The following is a 17,918-nucleotide window of genomic DNA, read 5'->3' on the forward strand; positions in this document are numbered from 1 at the left end:
AGAAGGAGAGAAAGAGAATGAAAAAAGTCAAATTGGGCATCATTTAATAAGCCGCTACTTACATGGCAGCCCGACAGAGCTCCAGGAGCAGCTGCCCGCACTCTGTGGGGCAGAATACAGCTCCTGGTCGGTAAAGAGCCTTCGTTCTGACGTCCTGAGTGATGTCAGTGTCCAGTCTGCAATGCTGGGACTGAAGCTGGCTCCCAGCCCAACAACAGGCTGTCAGGGCTCTGCTCACATCTGTGCAAAGATGATCTATCACCCACGGCCTTGGATTCTCAGCACAGAAAGCACACGGCACGAGGTCACTTCACTCCCACGGAGCGGCGCTGTGCGTTCCAGTTGCCAATGATCCCACATGTTCCCTCAGGACTGCACACCCGGCCCTGAGTAGTACCATGCCTCAGTTCCTCAGCTTAAAAATGAGGAGGAGCTCATTATCCCTCCCTTCTCATGTGCTACATCTATTCTGATTCAAGTGCTACAGTGCCTCTTGCTAGGATTGTGTAGACTGTCTGAACAGAATGAACTTATCCCTCTGAGCACCTCCTCCTGCCCCATCCCACGTATGGAGGGCTTCCAGCTCTCTGGATTCTGTTTCATGCTGTGACACTAATGCCACGAGAACCTCATGCTATGCAAGGCATGTGACAAACACTAGTGCTGGGAACAACTTCTTCTCAAGAAACAAATCAAGCAGTCCTATCCAAAACACAGGCCCCCATCCTGTATACAGAGGTCAGATCTCCATCAGCAGTTACTCTTCCTTTCCAAAATATATCTGCTTGGCTCAAAAGGCAGAAATGACATCCCAACTACAAGACCAGGAGTCAAGGATGTTCAGAGCACAGATGAGAACATGAAGCTGCTCTAAGGGGAAAAATATCCATCAATATTGTACCTCAAGGGACTTAACTCTACCACTTCTTAGCTCCATGCATCCAGAATCGAGCTGCTTCTCTCCCACTCTTAAAATGTGATGTAAAAAAACTTGTAGTGTAGAGATACAAGCTGTACTCAGCTTAAAACCTGATGCTGAGACAGTTAATTAAGCAGAAGGGGTTCGATTAGGCACTTTTGATGTCTGCTTTAAAGAAAGAGTCATTTATGTCGTTATCTCTCTTTTACAGATGGGAAAATTGAGGTAGAGAATGATCTGAAGACTGTTTTGTCATCCTAGAAGGAGCAAGGAGCCCTCTCAAGAAGCAGACTTGACTGCAGCTTGAACAGCTCTCCTTGATTCCCCTCTGTACACTCCATAAGGAATACAGCAATATGCCAGGTCAAACTCTTGATTTAGGGGCAAAGCCTGAAAAGGATTTCAATTATTCCAGACACAAAGAATGATTGTAAAGAAAAGAAATGCAGAAATTAAGTGTTTTGCCTAGACTGGAGTAATTGCCACGGAGTCAGGCTGCCAAGACAGGGTGGTACCTGACACAAAGGGAAAACTTGCCTACCTCTACTAGCAATGGCACTGAGGCAGGTGCCCTCATGATGCCAATCTGTGGCCGTGGCTGGGACAAATGCCTCAAACAACAAGATTTGGGAATAACCAAGTCATTACACAGAGGGTACTGTGGATGCCAAGGTGCCCAAATGTTGCCTGTTCACCTTCTACATAGTGCTAGACAAGAAAGCCCTCACTCTCGTGATTAAAAACACTTCTTTTGTGATTACAAACAAGATTACTCTTGTTTCTAGCAAAGGCAGCAGAACCAGCCAATAGGGGCACAGGCAGAAACAGGCACAGTCAGCAGCCACTCAGTGGTTTAAAACAGTCCCTGAACAGACTGTCCCAAGATACAGCTTTCTGGGTTTATTCAGAGGAAATGTTTGCAACTTCTCCATTCACGGTGGCTGTTTCTGACCATTCAAATTCAAGCACCAAAAGCCCTCCCTCCCAAGTTGTGAGAAAGCCAGGAACAGCCACAATCTGAGCAATCACGACAGCAAAATCACTTCTGAAAACCCTAGACCATCTGTGTTCACTTGCTTTGACCTGGTACACTGAACACTCCCTACATGTCCAAGGAAGGTGCTAAGAGGTACAGATTTTCTGAGGGCTTAAAACCAGCTAAGGCAACTAAACACCTGTGCTGCTGGGTGAGGACTCTGGTATAAGAACAGCATTCTCCTAGTGTTTGGAAAAGACAATAGTAAGGAAAATATAAAAGCTCATTTGGCAGTGTTCTAGCCTACTAACAGGACTCCTACTCATGCTCTTGAACAGCACTGCTACCAGCTGGAGACAGTTGCCAAGGGGCATATTTCTGTTCCTTTATCCAATGAGGGTCCTTATCCAGATAAATAACTGTGGATCAGATAGCCAGATACAGGTTGCAATACGTACCATCTCCAGCAGATGTTCAGAAGCTGGCTCTACCAGGTAGGCAGGTTAACAGTTGTGGAAGAAGGCAACGCAAAGCCTCGGGAAGGGGGATAGCTGTATAGCACACCCACCTTCTCTAGTGATACTCACCTGAGCATGGGGCATTGTCCTGCATAGCTGATGCAGCTTCAGCAGAACCACTGCACTTTCTTTCTTACCAACATAAAACATCATGTCACAGGTGGGCTTTTTCCTTCCTCTGCCTCTGTGCAGTCCTTACCTAGTCCCATGCTGAACTCCACAGGTGTCAGGTATCCCTTATTGTTCTGTTCCAAGCTGTCAAAAACAGTCTCCAGCTGCTGAAGGGTTAGGGGCAGTTCACTCTGGAGCCGCTGCAAAGACATAAGAATGAACAAACTGTAGGCATGACTCAAGTCTTTCCTGTGACCGTCCCTGCCATCCTCAGCTTTGGCTCACAGCAATGTGCCCTTTCAGCACTGCATCCTGTCCAGGATGTGACAGTCTGCCAGTACAGCTGAGTGATGACACAAACACCTGTCTGGAGCCATTGATATGGCGACACTTCCCACTGCTGGATGATTCAACCAGAACCGCAGAGGGGGAATTTCAGGTTATTTTGTTTGGAGGGAGCTCAACCCTCCTCCTCCCCCACCTCAGAACCACTGCCTCTGTTTGCTGTCTGCCTCCCTACACCCCTGCCCAGAGGTGGCTGCCCCCAGGGCACTGCCAGCCTCCCACGACCACTGCTGCTTCCAAGAGAGCTCTCTGTGGGCACATCAGGTACCAGCTCCATCCCTTTGGCCAGAGACAGAGGTCAGACTTGTGGGTATCTGGATTCAGTTCCCAGGTCTTGCAGGAAATCTTGCAGATCATAAATTAAATGTTCAGTCCATAACAGCAAGTTAGTTTTCTTCTGTCATATTCTGTCCGCTGGGACTGTAGTATTACTCCCACAACATGGGCAAGGAGCAGAGTAATTTCCCTTCATAATACATGTGGCACCTACTGTGGAGGAAGGGCACCCAAAGAAACTTCCAAATAACAGAGAGGTGTAGGCTAAAACCTCATAACTGTCTGTTAAATGTGCAGCTTTAGATAAAAGCTTAATAAAAATGTATTAATATAACTACCAAAAAGTAAGCTTCACACAACCCCAAACAAAGTGAGTCAATATTTCAAGCAGCATGAACCTGTCAAGTGTTAATTACAGATGTGAGGAGAGATGGGACAGGAGAAAAACAATCCACATGTAACCTTCCTTATAAACCTTTAAAAAAAAACCTCACTAAGAACTACAGAGATTGTGTTAACAAATACTATTTTTAACAGAAAGGAGCAAAACACATTATTCTAGAGCAAAATTATAGTTCAGGCCTAAAGTGAGTTTTTGAGATGAGGCTTTAGCCATGATTGAGACAAAAAAGTTATACAACTTTTTTTGTTAATAGGTTGGTGGATTGTTCATTGTGTGTTTTTTTGGGGGGTTGTTGTTTGTTTTTTTTTTAATTAAACCAAGATTCTTTCTCCCCATATTTTCCAGCCACTGCATGCTTGATATTTGTAAGAACTGTCACAATTTTTTTTATTTTATGCATTCCTTAAAAATTTGGAATTGCAGTCCAATTTGTCTCAGGAATTCCCTGGAGGTGCAAGGCCCTCTTGGGATTTTTGGTTCCTAGCAGCTGGCTGTGGCACAGTTTGGCTCCCAGATATCTGAATGAGAGAGTCTACGGGCAGACCCACACTCAGAAAAAGTAAAGATATGCCACATTCTCCCCACTTCTGCCACCGATGACTTTACAGATCCTCCCAGAACAGGGGAAGGATTTTTTTTCCTCTCACCTGCATGTCCACCTTGGTGATAAAACCCTTCTCATCCTTGTCACACAGCTGGAAGAGCTCCCTTGCCTTCTCAAGCATATCCATCTCCACATCTTGCAGTCTACTCGTTTGGCTGGAAGGAGAAACAAGAGTAGCCACCTGATCCTCCTCATCCCCTTCCTCTTCTCCTTCCCAGCGGACATATCCCAAGAGCACTCCCCTCTGGTTCTCCATCTTCTCAAAGTCTTTTCCCTCAGGGCATGGGTAAACAGAAGAGCTGTGGGGCAGGAAACAGAGAAAACTCTGTCAAACATGACCCTCCAATTCCAACCCACACATGATCTAGTTACATCCTTTCTCAGTTGAAAGAGCAATATTGAGCATCCATATCTGGATTAGATAACCTTTAGAAGTCCCTTCCAACCCAAAATATTCCATGCTCATATGAACTGAGCAGAGGGGGCAAAAGGGAGTTTGTGTCAGAGATACACACCACACGTAGGTACACACTGTACACAACATGGGTGTAACTAAGCCTTCCACACAGCCCTAACCCTCCACCTGGGATGGGCTCCAGACCCTGCACCGAGGAGGGATATTCTTTTGCCATCTCTCCTCCTCTGTGTCAGACCTACAGGGCAGTGTGAGCTCTTTGCTGGTGAAAGCCAGCTGCCAAAGGAAGGTTTCAGCAGAGATGAAAGATGGGGAAGGGAATATTAAAGCACACAGGTAAATCTGTGTGCGAACACAGTTATAATCCCACATCAGCTGAGACAGGAGGCTCAAACGCTGCAAGCTGCTTTTGTCTGGTGTTAGTTCTTTTGCTAACAACATGTACTTTTGCTCCTCTTGTTACTTTTCTGCACCCCCTTTGAACACCAAACCTGCACATCAAAACTGCAAGAACCCAGAGCAGGATAAGAGCAGACAGGAAGGAGTAAGATCTGTACAAGTAACAGAGGAAAGAGAAGAAGGAATGTTTCTCCCAGCCGTCTCCCACCCAGGTCCTCTTTCTGGCCTTCCACCTCTGACATCTTGTTAACGCTTTTCAAATAACTCCAACTTTTTTTATGCTATTACAGCACAAAGAAAGGTCAGACAATTCCTACACTGGGAACTCCTGACCCATTGCCTTCAAGCCTCTGTTTTGGGAGCTCATAAGCTGCCAAACAGAATTTTAATCTGAAATGTTCACCTTTATAGGAAGGAAACCACACAACTATGGAGACATTTCAGAGGCCAAAGAACATAATTCCCATTAGTTACAAGTACCTAAAGCAAAAAGGGGAGGAATGAGAGCACCCATTTAAGCACAGCACTGTGATTGTAAAGATTTATACAACGCATCCGTACCCCAACCCACCTTCCAACTTACTGATGCCACGTTAACACCCTCCAGACAGCTTTTCTTCAGCAACACCACCACATTTTTAAAGCCTTTTTGTATGGATTGCTCTAGATTTCTCCTTCTGCAGATCTGTATTCTGCATTGCAGGGCTGAAGTGAGCTGTGCAAACAGGCTGAGAGCAGATTTAAACAGTGCTGGACAAAGAGGGCTTGCGGGTTGGCTTCGTTGGTTTTTTTTTTTTAATCTCGAAGAAATTAAAAGCCACATACAGATGCCGTGATAACAAACAAATTCTGTTTGCACTCCTGGTACAATGGGAGGATAAAGAGCACGATGGCCAGGAAGAATGTCACATGCGAGAACGATATGAAGCTGACACAAAAGGAGAAGGCAATTATGTCCCACGCTATTTGACTCTGTTTATTACTGCTGGTTCGTGAGCCAGCGGGTGGTTCTGCTTCAAAGAACAAGCAGAACGCTTCGCTCCCCCTTTCAAATCAGTGGTTTTCCAGCACACCTCTGTTTAGTGTCATTTGAGAAGATATTTATGAAACTCTGCAGAAGACTACCTATAAATGGGTACTATTGTACGTTTCTAATCAAGTAGACATCCCTGGCAAGCAACGGACACAGAGCTGGACCCACCCTTTGGGGAATACAGCAGAAGAAAGGAAGGAAGAAAGCAGGAGAAAAAGTAAGGAGGCAGATGGTGTCTTTCTCTCTTGCTCTTTTTCAAACCAACCCTCATACCAGGCATTTTTGTGTTATGGAACCAAAACAGCAAGATCTAGAGATTAAAGTTTGATTCTATCTATTAGCTGGACAGTTAGCTTGCTTCTGATGGGAAGTCTGTATGTGTAAGTAGTAAAGAAGTCAGAAAGAACACTAGCTTACTTTTCACATTTAAGTGAAAGATGCAAAGCTGGCTTTGAAAGAAAAAGGGGGAAAAAAAGACCCAAATATCTTATGTTGCCTAGATTTTACAGGTGACTATGGTGAGGAATAACAGCCACAATGATGAATGATAATTAATGGCTGCTACAGGCCACCTTCCTGAAGTTTATTGCCAGATGCATTCCTTTTGCAAAGATACAGCCTTAGCACAAGCAGCACCCTGTACCAGATGAGGAGCACAGGCAGCAGCAGAGGAGGAAAGAAAAAGGGAGTTCAAAGCAAGGGCCATGGCAGGATTGCCAAAAACAGGCAGAATAAGAAAAAGCACGAGTAAAAAATATGTTTTCTGAAATATCCCTCTAGTTGCCTAAGAGACAGAGGCCCCCAGAAGTCAAGATGATCTTACTTTCCTATTATCAGCTTCATCATTTCTATTCCAAAAGCCAGAACAGCCCATGCAGTTGATGTCTCCCCAGCTTTGCTGCAGCAAACAAAAGGTGGTACAAGGAGAATGTTCTGTTCTCTCTCCGAGACATTTTTTTGAAGATGAAATCCAACCCATTACATCCCTACCTCTAGCATTTCCTCACTTTATCAAAAGCCCAGCTGTACTGTAGCTCCCAAACACTGGCTGAGCTAAAAGCCCCTTAATTAGAAGAGCTGGGAGCCTGACATGGACAAAAGTCTGAAAGGACTTTACTCATGTAAAAGACCAAGCCCATTAATTCGTTGTTCAGAGCAGGCAGTCTCTCGTCCAAGCTGCTTCAAGTGGCTTCAAGCCAGATGTGGCTTTTTCAATTGCGAGACAGCACTTGTAGAGGAACAAAGCAGCAACTAAGAGAGAGCCCCAGTAAGCAAAATACATTGCAACTCTGATGGACTTCTTTCCCAGAAGCCTGTGACTGAGAAGCTCTTCCTCTCTATCCCTGTTTGTAAGGCACTGCATGATGTAAGTGCAGAAGAGGCACAAAGCAGATCTCAGTCTAATAAGTGCTGTCATACCTTCTCCAGTTACAATTATCACTGCAAAGTACTATGGAAGCAGCTTCATCAGCAAGATGCAGAGCATCACTGAAAGACCTCTTTGAAAGAGCCTGAGGTCACTAGAGTGCCAAAACTGTGGACTGGTATCCAAAAGTGAGGCAAGCAGAGCTGGTTTGGGTGCAGAAGGATCAGCTTGGGAAGAGCCACGCTTGCCTGACACAAGTGGTGAAGGCAGAGAAGATAGGTACAGGCAGATAATGCTTTTGGTCAGGCAAACCTGCCAGGCTCTGCCAGCAAGATGATGTTAAACCACCTCCAGTGACAAAGCCAGCGGTTGTTACACAAACCTCCTGACAGAATTAATTTTCCCAGGTCCCTTCTGGCAGGAAAATGCAGTTATATTGAGTGGCTACCAGTTAAGAATTTATTTCCACACCTAGCCTGGAGTCAGGACAACCTCTGCATCTTGGGCTGTTGATTTCCATCACACAGTGTCCACAGTGGGTCATGGCAGAGTTTGTCTAGCCCAGCATCTTGCCCTCAACAGTGGCCATGAATGACTGGTGAGGGAAGAATAACAGCAGGGCAAGCAAAGAGAAGACTTTCCTGAAGACACCTGTCAGCTACTAGCCACTGTCAGCCTGGGGCGATTCCTGAGCCACCTGTTGTTCCTTCCTTATCTTCCAAGACACTTGCCCAGCCTCCCTTTGAAACTGTATCGAAACATTCACTGTTCACATGAACATGCTGATAGAAATGCTGTGCCTGCTGCAGTCAGTGGGTGCTGACAAAGCTTCATGGGACTATTACAGTTTTCTGGGTACACAGTTTGACCAGCACCAACTCCATGAGATGGAGTCCCAGCATCAGCTCAAACAAGACTTCTCTGCCACCTTCACATCTGGGAACTGTGTTAGAGACCAAAAAGTCCTCTCCCAGGTCCTGGAAGATGGAAGGCCCAGGGACAGTGGGGGCACCAATGGGCTCCAATCACCCTGGTCAGCCCCACTGTGTAATATTCTTCTGCAGCCCTATCTTCTCCCACCCCACAGGTTTGGCTGCCTGTGCTCAAGGTCAGCTCTGATATTGCACAGTCCAGATTTGGGCAGTGTCCAACACCTGAACAACCTGATACACAGCTTGAGAGAAAGCCAGGCTTCAGGTCCCATGGATTACACTGGGTATTTCCTACCATGGTGTGTGCTGGGGCTCAGCAAGCAAAAATTCACCTGCTTCTGCAACACAACTTTCCCACAGCCTAGAAAGCAAACATTGGTCCTCTCAGACACAGCAGAGAATGGGAAATGGACTGCCATAAAGACAGCTAACACCAGATCTTTATTTCTGCACTGAAGTAACCCAGACCAATCTAAAATGAATATTCTTAAACACCTGAGGCATAAACAGAGGTTTGTCCTGTGCAAAACTGTTGCAGAAAGTCAACTGAATCCCATAGGCTTGGCATTCTTTGGGGAAATCATGAGACCTGAATTTTAATCCTGACTCAGCTGGCCATATGGCCCAGGGTAAGTCATGTCACCTGCCTATGTCTATAGACTATTAGCCCCTCCAATTTGGTTCCTGATGCTTGTGACAGCTGGCACTTTATTTTAAGACTCAATTCCTGGAGACTGATAATTACATGTGAAACTCAAGCACCAAAATAGTTTCAAAGACTCGAAACTGAAGAATGAAAAACCTGAACTCAGAAACTGCAAATTTCAGCAAACAGAAGAACAGATCCAAGGTACTTTTCCTGGAAAGGGGAAATACTTATTTGAAGGCAGCACTACAGGGTCACAGTTTCCCATTTATTGTCTCGGAAAGCTTCTCGTTGTAGCCATAAGCAATTTTAAACAGGTAGAGGAAAGTCATGGCTAAAATGCTATTGACAGCCAAGCCCTTATCTATGTGACCGTGACCACCATGAGCACATGACAACTTTGGAGTGGGTTTTTTTTTCCACAGCCCAATGACAAGGAGAAAAGGGAAGTGGGGAGTGCAGCCAAATTTTCTACAGCTGGTCCTTAGATGACCCTATTCACCACAGGGCATCGTACATGCACTGAATTCCTAGCAGTCCTCCCCAGTGCGAGACAATGAATCAACAGTTAATAAGGAGGAAAAACCTAAGCATAACTGGCTTAAGTGGCTTACCCAGGATTACAGAACAAGTCCAGTGTTTGGGCCCTGGAGAACTATAAGGGAAAGCAGGTTTTTGCTTTCCTGTACCACTGAATTTTTGGTGACATAGTTGTAGAGGGGAATATTAAATAAAAATCGTTACAGGTGTCCAAGGTGTCCCACAAACAAAAGTGCTCAGATACTTGCTGGGAAGTTTCCCAAAAGACATCCTCCTGTATCTCCGCCTAAGACAATATTATTAGAAACAACAAAACCACCCCCATACTAAAGCTAAATATTTAAGACGTTTATTTAAACAAATCAGGGGAACACACACCCTTTCCTTTCAGCTCCTGATGCAGAAAAATAGTCTTACAGCTTCGAAGGAAAGAATCCACCAAGTGTTTAAGTGCACATTGATCACACTCCTGGCACATACACTGGATGAGACAGGTTTCATCCCTTATATAAGAAGATATTACACAAAGAAGAAAAGGGTTTGGTAACAGATCTCTGCAGCAGGAGCCTGTTGCTTCAGCAAATTACAAATGCACAGCAAACACACACCAATATGCAGTAGTACAAAGCATTTGTTACTTGTTCATGGAATTGGAGCATCACTCAATAGCAGATGAGTAACAGGTAAGTTTTAAAAGAAAAGGGCAATAAAAGTTTCACAGGTCCTTATACCATTTGATATCAAACACATGCCACTTGTTCTGTTTGTTCTACCTTCTTTTTGGTCCCAATGTTTTGAAAGCTAATAATTACTATAAAACCTGCATGATGTAGGTCACAGTCACATCTACACATCCCATATTTTATAGTACTGTGAAAATCAGTGATCAAATATACATATTTACAATTATTATCCTAGTTGAATGCAAAAAGCACATATTCTGAATGCATTGACAAAATCACAGGTATGTAAAACTGAACAGATGAAGGCATAGCAGAGCTCTTGCCAGGGAAAGACACTGACCCATGTGTCAAACTGACTGCCACACAGGCTTAACTTCCAAAAGATGCTTAAAGGAATTGGGTACCCACTTGGTGGAAATTGTTTTAAAAGGCTCTGCCACGGTGCCTGAAAAGGCTGGGAGGAGAGCAAAAAGAAAATAGTTATTTCTCCAGTGTACTTTGTTCAAAATTAATTTTGCTCTTTCCTTCTCTAGGAAATTTGTTTCCATTGTTTGGAATTTGTTTGGGTGGTTGTTGGGTTCTCCCTTCCCAAAGGGAAAGGCAGGAAAAGAAATACACTAAAAAATGAGAAAAACATCAATTGTTTTGTGAGGGTTTTTTCTTTAGAAAAACCTAAGAAACCCATACACGCCCTGGGCAGAGAGCCTGAAATCAGGTGCTCGTATCTAGAGCTACACTTTACTCTCTGTTTTAATTGCCTGCACTTGACTGTATCTCTTTAAGAAAACAGGAACAAATCCAGGAACCTTTGTGTTGTTTATTCAGCAGGGGATTAGCCCAGCTTGATAGCCCTGAGCTAACCCCTGCTGCAGGATCGATGGATGACTTCATCATGGGATATGCCAGTAGGAAACAGAGGTATATCCCAGAAACAGGGACAGCTGCAAAGGGCTTCATCTTTCTGAAGAGCAACTTAAAGAGGAGCTCTGCTTCAATTCACCATTTCCCTCACCAACGCTCCTCAAAGGGGAATTTACCATATCAACTTCTTGATCTAAAAAAATTTCCATGGGCAAATTGTTTGATGCAGACTCTCTGCTCCTATCTCCAAGCAACTTGAGAGTGGTAACACCTCTCTTTTTCCATTTTGAGAGGTGAACAAATAAACTTTTTAAAACTGCACTCAGTTATGCTTCCTGATTCAACAGCACAACAGAAAGTACCAACGTGTGCCCAGAACTACCAATATGAGAAGACTGCAACACAGATAGGTAATTACAACATACCAAAACAATGCTCTTCACCCAGAAATTGCCATAATTTCTCCATCACACCCCCTTGCCGCTCCCCAGCTATGCCCATCTCAGTGGCACTTTGCAGCTCTCTCACATTGGCACAGAATGGGCACTGCAAACACTGAGGCCGCGTGCTTGCACTGGAACCTCTCCTACTAATTGAGGGTTTGGCTTTGTTGGGTTGTTTTTCTTGGGGAATGTAGAGAGAAAGCATCAGTTTTTCCTCTAATAATAGTTGGGCCAAGAGTTAATTCTCAGCAATTAAAAACAAAACCCAAACCACATTTTTTCCATAAACAGCTAATGGTCTTGGATCTGTCAATATAACTAGCACATAGCTGATTTTTCAGAAAATAAAAAGCATGCCTGCAATAAGACATGACAAATAGCAACAGCTAGTTTAGAAGCAACTTATTTTCACAAATTCCTTCACTTTATAAAGGCTTATAGGTTTCCTGAAACTTTTTTTTAAAGAGAGAGAACATTACATAACGTACAGTGCAACATAAGGATTCGTCTTGTACACCGCAGCAGCAGAGTAATGGAAAGAACAGCAAGACTGAACCTTTTGGGTTCAAGAAGAAGAATTAATTGTATTTTATAGGCTAGAGATCACGCTGCATATCACAGAGGACATGCTTAGCCAGCAGGAAGTGAACATCTTTCACTTAGTGAAGGAGAAAAGGCTCTGACCAGTATCATTTCCCACTGATGCCACCACTGTTCATGTTGTACCACAAACATGCAGTTGTTAGAGGACAGGAACAACCAGCTCAAGAACATAATTGAGAAAGACAGGATACTTTAGCTTAGATTGTGAAGAGATAATACAGCTTTTATTAGCTAAACACCACTAACAGTGTAGTGAAGTTGGAGATAGATGCTGCTTTGAGTTCAGCAATCAGAAGGTAGACTATGCCTGTGTAACACCAAGTATGGTGACCACAGAATATGTGCTCTGCTCTGCTGGTGATAACTACCAGCCAGGCAGATAGTTTCTTTGCATCCTGCCTTTCTTTGCTAGCCCAGATCTGGGAAAAGGAGGATAAAAGATTCAGGACTTGGTGCTTGACATGAAACATGCTGGATCATTTTTGATTGAAAGCAAAAACTGAGAACTCCCAGGCAAAGGAGATCCCTGCTGTCTTCTAATCCTCTTTTCCAAGAGCTGGTGAGGCAGTCAGGAACGCCCCAGAAGGAAGACAACTCCAAACCTAAGCTGGCATTTAACGCTCTTCAGGAAATTACATAAATCCAGGGCAGCTCCTCAGCTTGTTTAATTGACCATCACTGGTAATTCCCTCCTGCCTTACCTGCCTCTTTAGAGAAGGGAGCACTTGCATGCAGAGCAGGTTGTACTAGAGGCAACAACCAGAAGTAGCACACTTCTGCTGCTCATGCCACTAGTTACTGAACAGCTGAGATGTCATCAAGGAAACAGGGCCTTGGTTTCTGCAGCTCATCAAGGACACATCAGGAGAAATCCTGCTGGGGAGACTCCTTTCACAGCCTGCAAGCAGCAAAGGCATCAGGTACACGAGGTTCTTTCCCAGCCCTCAGGAATGCAACCACACTTGGTATCCTACAGACAATTCAGTGTGGGACTTGCTGACAGAGGATGCTGAGGATGTCATGGGCTGCAAAGTGGCTGTTTTATTCTGCCCTGAGTTTGTCCATGAAGGACAATTACATAAAGTATCGATTTTGGTAAAAATTTTCTGATTCACAAACAGCCAAAAGAGCGTACTAGAAAAGTATCATCACACATTTATGCTGGGAAGATGAGGGATCTGCCATTAGCTGCTGTAAGAGACGCAGGGCTGGTTCAGCCTGGCTGCTCCTCAGCATGAATAGAGGCTGCTTTGTCATCTGCAGAAACCATCTTCAAAGTACACAGAGTCTCTGATTAAAAGGACCACAGCATTTGCTGCGTTTTCACCACTGACAGTCCTATGAACTGGACTTGGCACTCCAACAGCCAGAGGTCAGGCTTCTCTCCACAACTATCACTGCCATTAGACCCAGGCGGAAATCAACTCAGTTCTTTCCTTTGAGTCCCCAAATACTAGTTGTCTGTGTAATACCAGAACAAATATTTTTCTTTCCAACAAGAAGCTGAATCTCTCTATGACAGCCACACACCTTGTCTGACCTCAGTAGGATCCCTCCTGGGCTGCTCGTACCTATGCACACTCATCCAGGAGAGTCACTCTTTAAGTCAGGCATCCTCTCTAGGCATCTTTTGACTAGTTCTCACCTCTGCTGTAACAGAGAAACAACTGATGTTGCTTCATGGAGAATGATCTTTCTGCCACCCAGCCTTGGTATGCTGAATGAGAAAGGTGTTCACTGATGCCCCTAGTTGACTCCCAGTCTTGTTCTGCCACTTTTTCATTAAATTTCCCAACAGCCACCCACTGTCTCGAGCTCAAGTCCCTCCTGGCCATCTGCAAGTTTTCTTCAGCCACATCAGTGGCTCACTGTACAAGTACAAGGCTAAAAATTTTGTGACAATCCCATCTCACCTGGAGTAGCGCAGGTGCAAGCTCAGAGAAGTAGGCAAGAGCCTCATCTTTATTGATCAAGATCCTTTGTCTTGAAATCAGCCTCACACAAATAAAAATTCATAGCCTTACGTTGTCCTCAGATAGCTCCCCCACCATACACAGGCACAGCTAAAATATCAGACCAGAACACCAAACCTCCCAAGCCTTTTCTCCTTTCAAAGGAGACACTTCTCTTTGGCAAAGCACTCACTCACACAGCTTACTGAATACGTGTGACAGACAGTGATTTCTTTTCCAGCTGAGCCAGTAAGTTCTCTGCAGTACCTGAAACCTCCTTATCCAGAGGGCTGCAACTGCAGGGGGCATGCATGAAGTTCAAGCATCTTTTCCTCATCTCAGGAAATTCACCTCCAATATCTTAAAAACTGCACACTGCTACCTCACCCCCACAATATCTTCTAGGCTACATGTTAGCAACAGGACCTGTGGGAAAAGCTTGTCCTCGCTATTCTGAATTTGCGAGATACACTTAAAGGGCAAAAACTGTCTGCAAATATTAACAAGTAGGAATGAGTATGGGGAGGATTTCTAGGCACCACAACTCACTGTAGAAGCCTCTCCATGGCTGGTGCTGTATTGGTTTTGCCCAGGAGGGATGTATGAGACCCATGGACAGTTTGACCTTTCTGCAAATGTTGTTAAAACAAACAGAGCTGAGGCAGATGGTGAAGCCAATTTCCAAGAAGACAGTTAACCCATTCTCTGCCTCACAGAGATGAAACTTGTCATGTGCACAGGTGCATGCACTTGGTTACCTCTCAGCTCATAATCTACCCTGCTGACAATGGGTATAAAAGTAAAAATTCACGCCTTCCTGTGAGCTAAGGAGGTGTTGGCTATGCTATGCAAAACACTTTTCCTGAAATGCCAGTGTAACCTATGCACTAGAAAAGGATGAAATCTGTGCTCTTAGTAGAGAAACCTCTTGGCTGTCAGACCACTGAGGGGGACACAGGTAAAATCTTGGATTCAGGTACTCCCCCTCCCAAAAGAAGAAAGGATGTCTGAATGTCCAAGATATCAGAAATACCCTCTCCCTTTCTCATTCAGGGGGGACAATCATTACAAAATATCAAAAGCTTCAGATTTCTACAAGACAGAAAACTAGAGAAAGTTTTGAGCAGCCACAAGCCTTGAACTGCTTCTCCACAAAGTGGGATAAGTGTGCAACTGAAGGGCACCTGTTCCCTGCCTCCCGGGCACAGTTTAGTGCAAGGAGCAAATTTGGAAGCAGATGCTGTTTGAAAGGTGCTTTTGTTCAACACGTACAGTTGTTCTGAGAAAGGTAAAATTACTGTAGGGGGGTTGCGTGGTGGGATATTCCGCTCTTTGACAAAAGCTGTCACTGAGTCAGAAGCCCACAACAGGAACAATGATATAGGATTGCAGAAATGGGCAAAGGGGAATAGGGATGTTTATGAGAGATAGAGGAAAATTTCCTGCCAAATGTTTTTACAGAAAAATTGCTAGTGGTCTTCAAAACCATGCAGCAGGAAATCCTTAGTTTTTAATCTGACCAGCTCAAGACATCCACTTCATAAGAAAACATCACAATCTCAAATATTCCAATATTCAGCTATTACTCTAAATCAGCAGTTTCCAAAATCAGTGAGTCACTAGAATTAGTTAAGCATCTTGCAGAACCACACCAGAACTGAGAGCAAGTTTCTTTAGTTCAACATTTCCAAAGACCTCAAGTGATCCAAACTGATGCATTAACCGTCTGTTAATTAAGCATCCCCAGCTCTTGAAAAACCAATCAATACATTTTCCTTCCTCTGTCATGGGAATAACAACTGTTTTTTGCAGTGGTATGCAATGCCACTGCACTCAGTGAGCTCTACTCTGCTGCTTTAAAGCAAAAGCAGGAAGTCAGAACAGAAAATTCCTAGGAAGAAACTCTGCTGAGACACAGCAACTCGCAAACTCCTTCAGACTTTCTTCTCCAATAATTCCTTGCCCAAACGAGAGAGACTTTCTTCCCTCCCCTCCACCCTATTTTCTCTCTCTGCAGGTGTCCCCAAATACCTTGAGTGGCAGGACAGTATTGCTCCCCTTCCCTGGAACCAGCAGTGTATTCCACAGCAAAAAGCTAGTGGAGAACGAACTCCGCCACTGTAAATAGAATATCAGAGCCGGTCCAAGCTGGGAGGTGTGGTTTGCAATGCTCCCTACGCATCTCATTCCCTTTCCAACACAAGCTGGTAGCCATCACTTCAGAAAGCAGCACAGGAAAACCTGCCCTTAAGCTTCCAAGGTAAATTCGTTGTAATCCCGCCTTGCACACAGCTGTGAAAGAGAAGGGCTTGTTTCTGATCTGCCTTAGGCGAGACGGGAAGAAGTGATAAGAAAGCAGATTAGCCCTGGTCTCATGCTGAACTTACCTTCCCTGAGAAACTCTAGCTGTGCTTGTAGGTAGTTCTCTGCCTACCTCCCATCCAATTTCAACAAGGGAAGAGCTGGAAACTACCCCTGTAAATCCTGCCTCAAGTTTAATTCCACTTTTACAAGGCTGGAAACCTCTTTCACAAAGAGAAGGACAGAGAGTGTAAGAAAAAAGAAAAGCAAAGCATAAGATGACAGGGCAAGGAGCATGTTTCCGAAGCACCGTAAAACACACCCCAGGGGTGGGGTACACATCCCAAGACTATCTCACTAAAGCAGCCAGAGATGCCACCCTCTATCCTGCCACTGACCAAAGTGTCACTCTATCCCACAGCAACCCAGAAAGGAAGCAGAGCCACCCCTGCCTGCTGACAGCTGGAGATGCTGATGGGGATTTGTCACTCAGCAGCAGCTCCAGAGCTCCTGGCAGCACGAAGATGTCCTCAGCTGTGTCAGCTCCTACTAGTTAAGCCTTCTCAGGAAAGGTGACAAAGGAAAGGGAAAAAAGAGCATGTTGAGACCCTGGCAGGCTGGTTCTTCATCACCTGGTATGATTTTGTGCTCTTTTTTCACCCTTACCCCAAATGTCTCTTTTTGTCAGCCCTCAAGGATAATATTTGCTCAGAAAACAAGCTTTGCCATAATCATGAGCAAGCAAGCTTAGCCTCTACAGAGAGTAAAAAACCCCTCTTCCACCAGTTTCCACTGAGAAGACTCCAGCTGATAGCTGAACAGCAGAGACCTCATCAGCCTGCAAAGAGAGGAGCTCCAAAGAGCCCCATCCTACCTGCAACAAGCAGTAACAGGACCTGCAGAAAGCAAAGGTAAAGACCGGTGCTTCCCTATTAGTTTAAGATGGTTATTTCAAAACCCAGATAAAAAAATTGGGAAAGAAGACAACTACAAGCCATCACAGTTGTCTTTAATACAGGTTTAACAGGACCAGAGAGCTCCCCTGAGCCATCTGGGAGGGCTCTGTGATGCCAGAGGGCAGCTCTGCTCCACTCTGACCTCCTCAGAGGCTCAGCTTTGCCTAATCCCCAGGACCCCACATCCTTTGGGGAAGGCTCTAGCCTTAGCAGTGTAGCTGTGGCAAAAAAACCCAAACCAAACAAACCCATACCTGCCTCTGAGCAGGACAGTTTACTCACCATTTTGTTCACAGTGGCTGCAGAAGTCATGCTTAACACTGACCCATGGGCTTGGCTGGGATTCTGCTAGAACAGTACAAAAAAGCAAGCAAACTGCTTTCCTGCACCTTGCAGCCTGTCCTGTCTCTAATCTCCTCTTGGTGTTCTTTATAAAGGTTCTTTTAGTACTGATTAGAACAAAAAAGCTTATAAGACACAAAAAAATAAATATACACATTGGAGCCACATTAAAGAATCCTTAGTGTCTCATGGATAAAGGTCAGGAAACACAAAAAGTTATGGTTCCCATAGTAATGCTAATCCAACCATACTGCACATCATTGTGTATTTAGTGGTACACATTGAAAAGAAAAA

The 17,918-nt window shown here is 44.6% G+C and overlaps 1 protein-coding gene across 9 annotated transcripts in view; it reads right to left on the reverse strand.

Annotated features, from left to right (window-relative positions):
• The window catches only part of CRACR2B (calcium release activated channel regulator 2B), a 45,824-nt gene that overhangs the window by 21,803 nt on the left and 6,103 nt on the right, over positions 1–17,918 (reverse strand). For 4 of the 9 annotated variants that reach the window (XM_027702969.1, XM_027703012.1, XM_027703029.1 and 1 more), the window contains exons 1-3: positions 16,057–16,148; positions 4,196–4,451; positions 2,613–2,724 (exon numbers count right to left, since the gene is read on the reverse strand). In XM_027702969.1, the coding sequence (XP_027558770.1) occupies positions 2,613–2,724; positions 4,196–4,408 (325 nt within the window). In that variant the 5' untranslated portion in view covers positions 4,409–4,451; positions 16,057–16,148. Of the gene's footprint in view, positions 1–62; positions 482–2,612; positions 2,725–4,195; positions 4,452–5,537; positions 5,725–16,056; positions 16,149–17,918 lie in introns of those variants that run through there. The other 5 variants (XM_027703006.1, XM_027702987.1, XM_027702978.1 and 2 more) reach the window with 3 other exon arrangements.

The sequence above is a fragment of the Neopelma chrysocephalum genome, unplaced genomic scaffold (genome assembly GCF_003984885.1).
Source record: "Neopelma chrysocephalum unplaced genomic scaffold, ASM398488v2 Primary Assembly neopelma1_24, whole genome shotgun sequence".
Taxonomy (NCBI): Eukaryota; Metazoa; Chordata; class Aves; order Passeriformes; family Pipridae; genus Neopelma; species Neopelma chrysocephalum.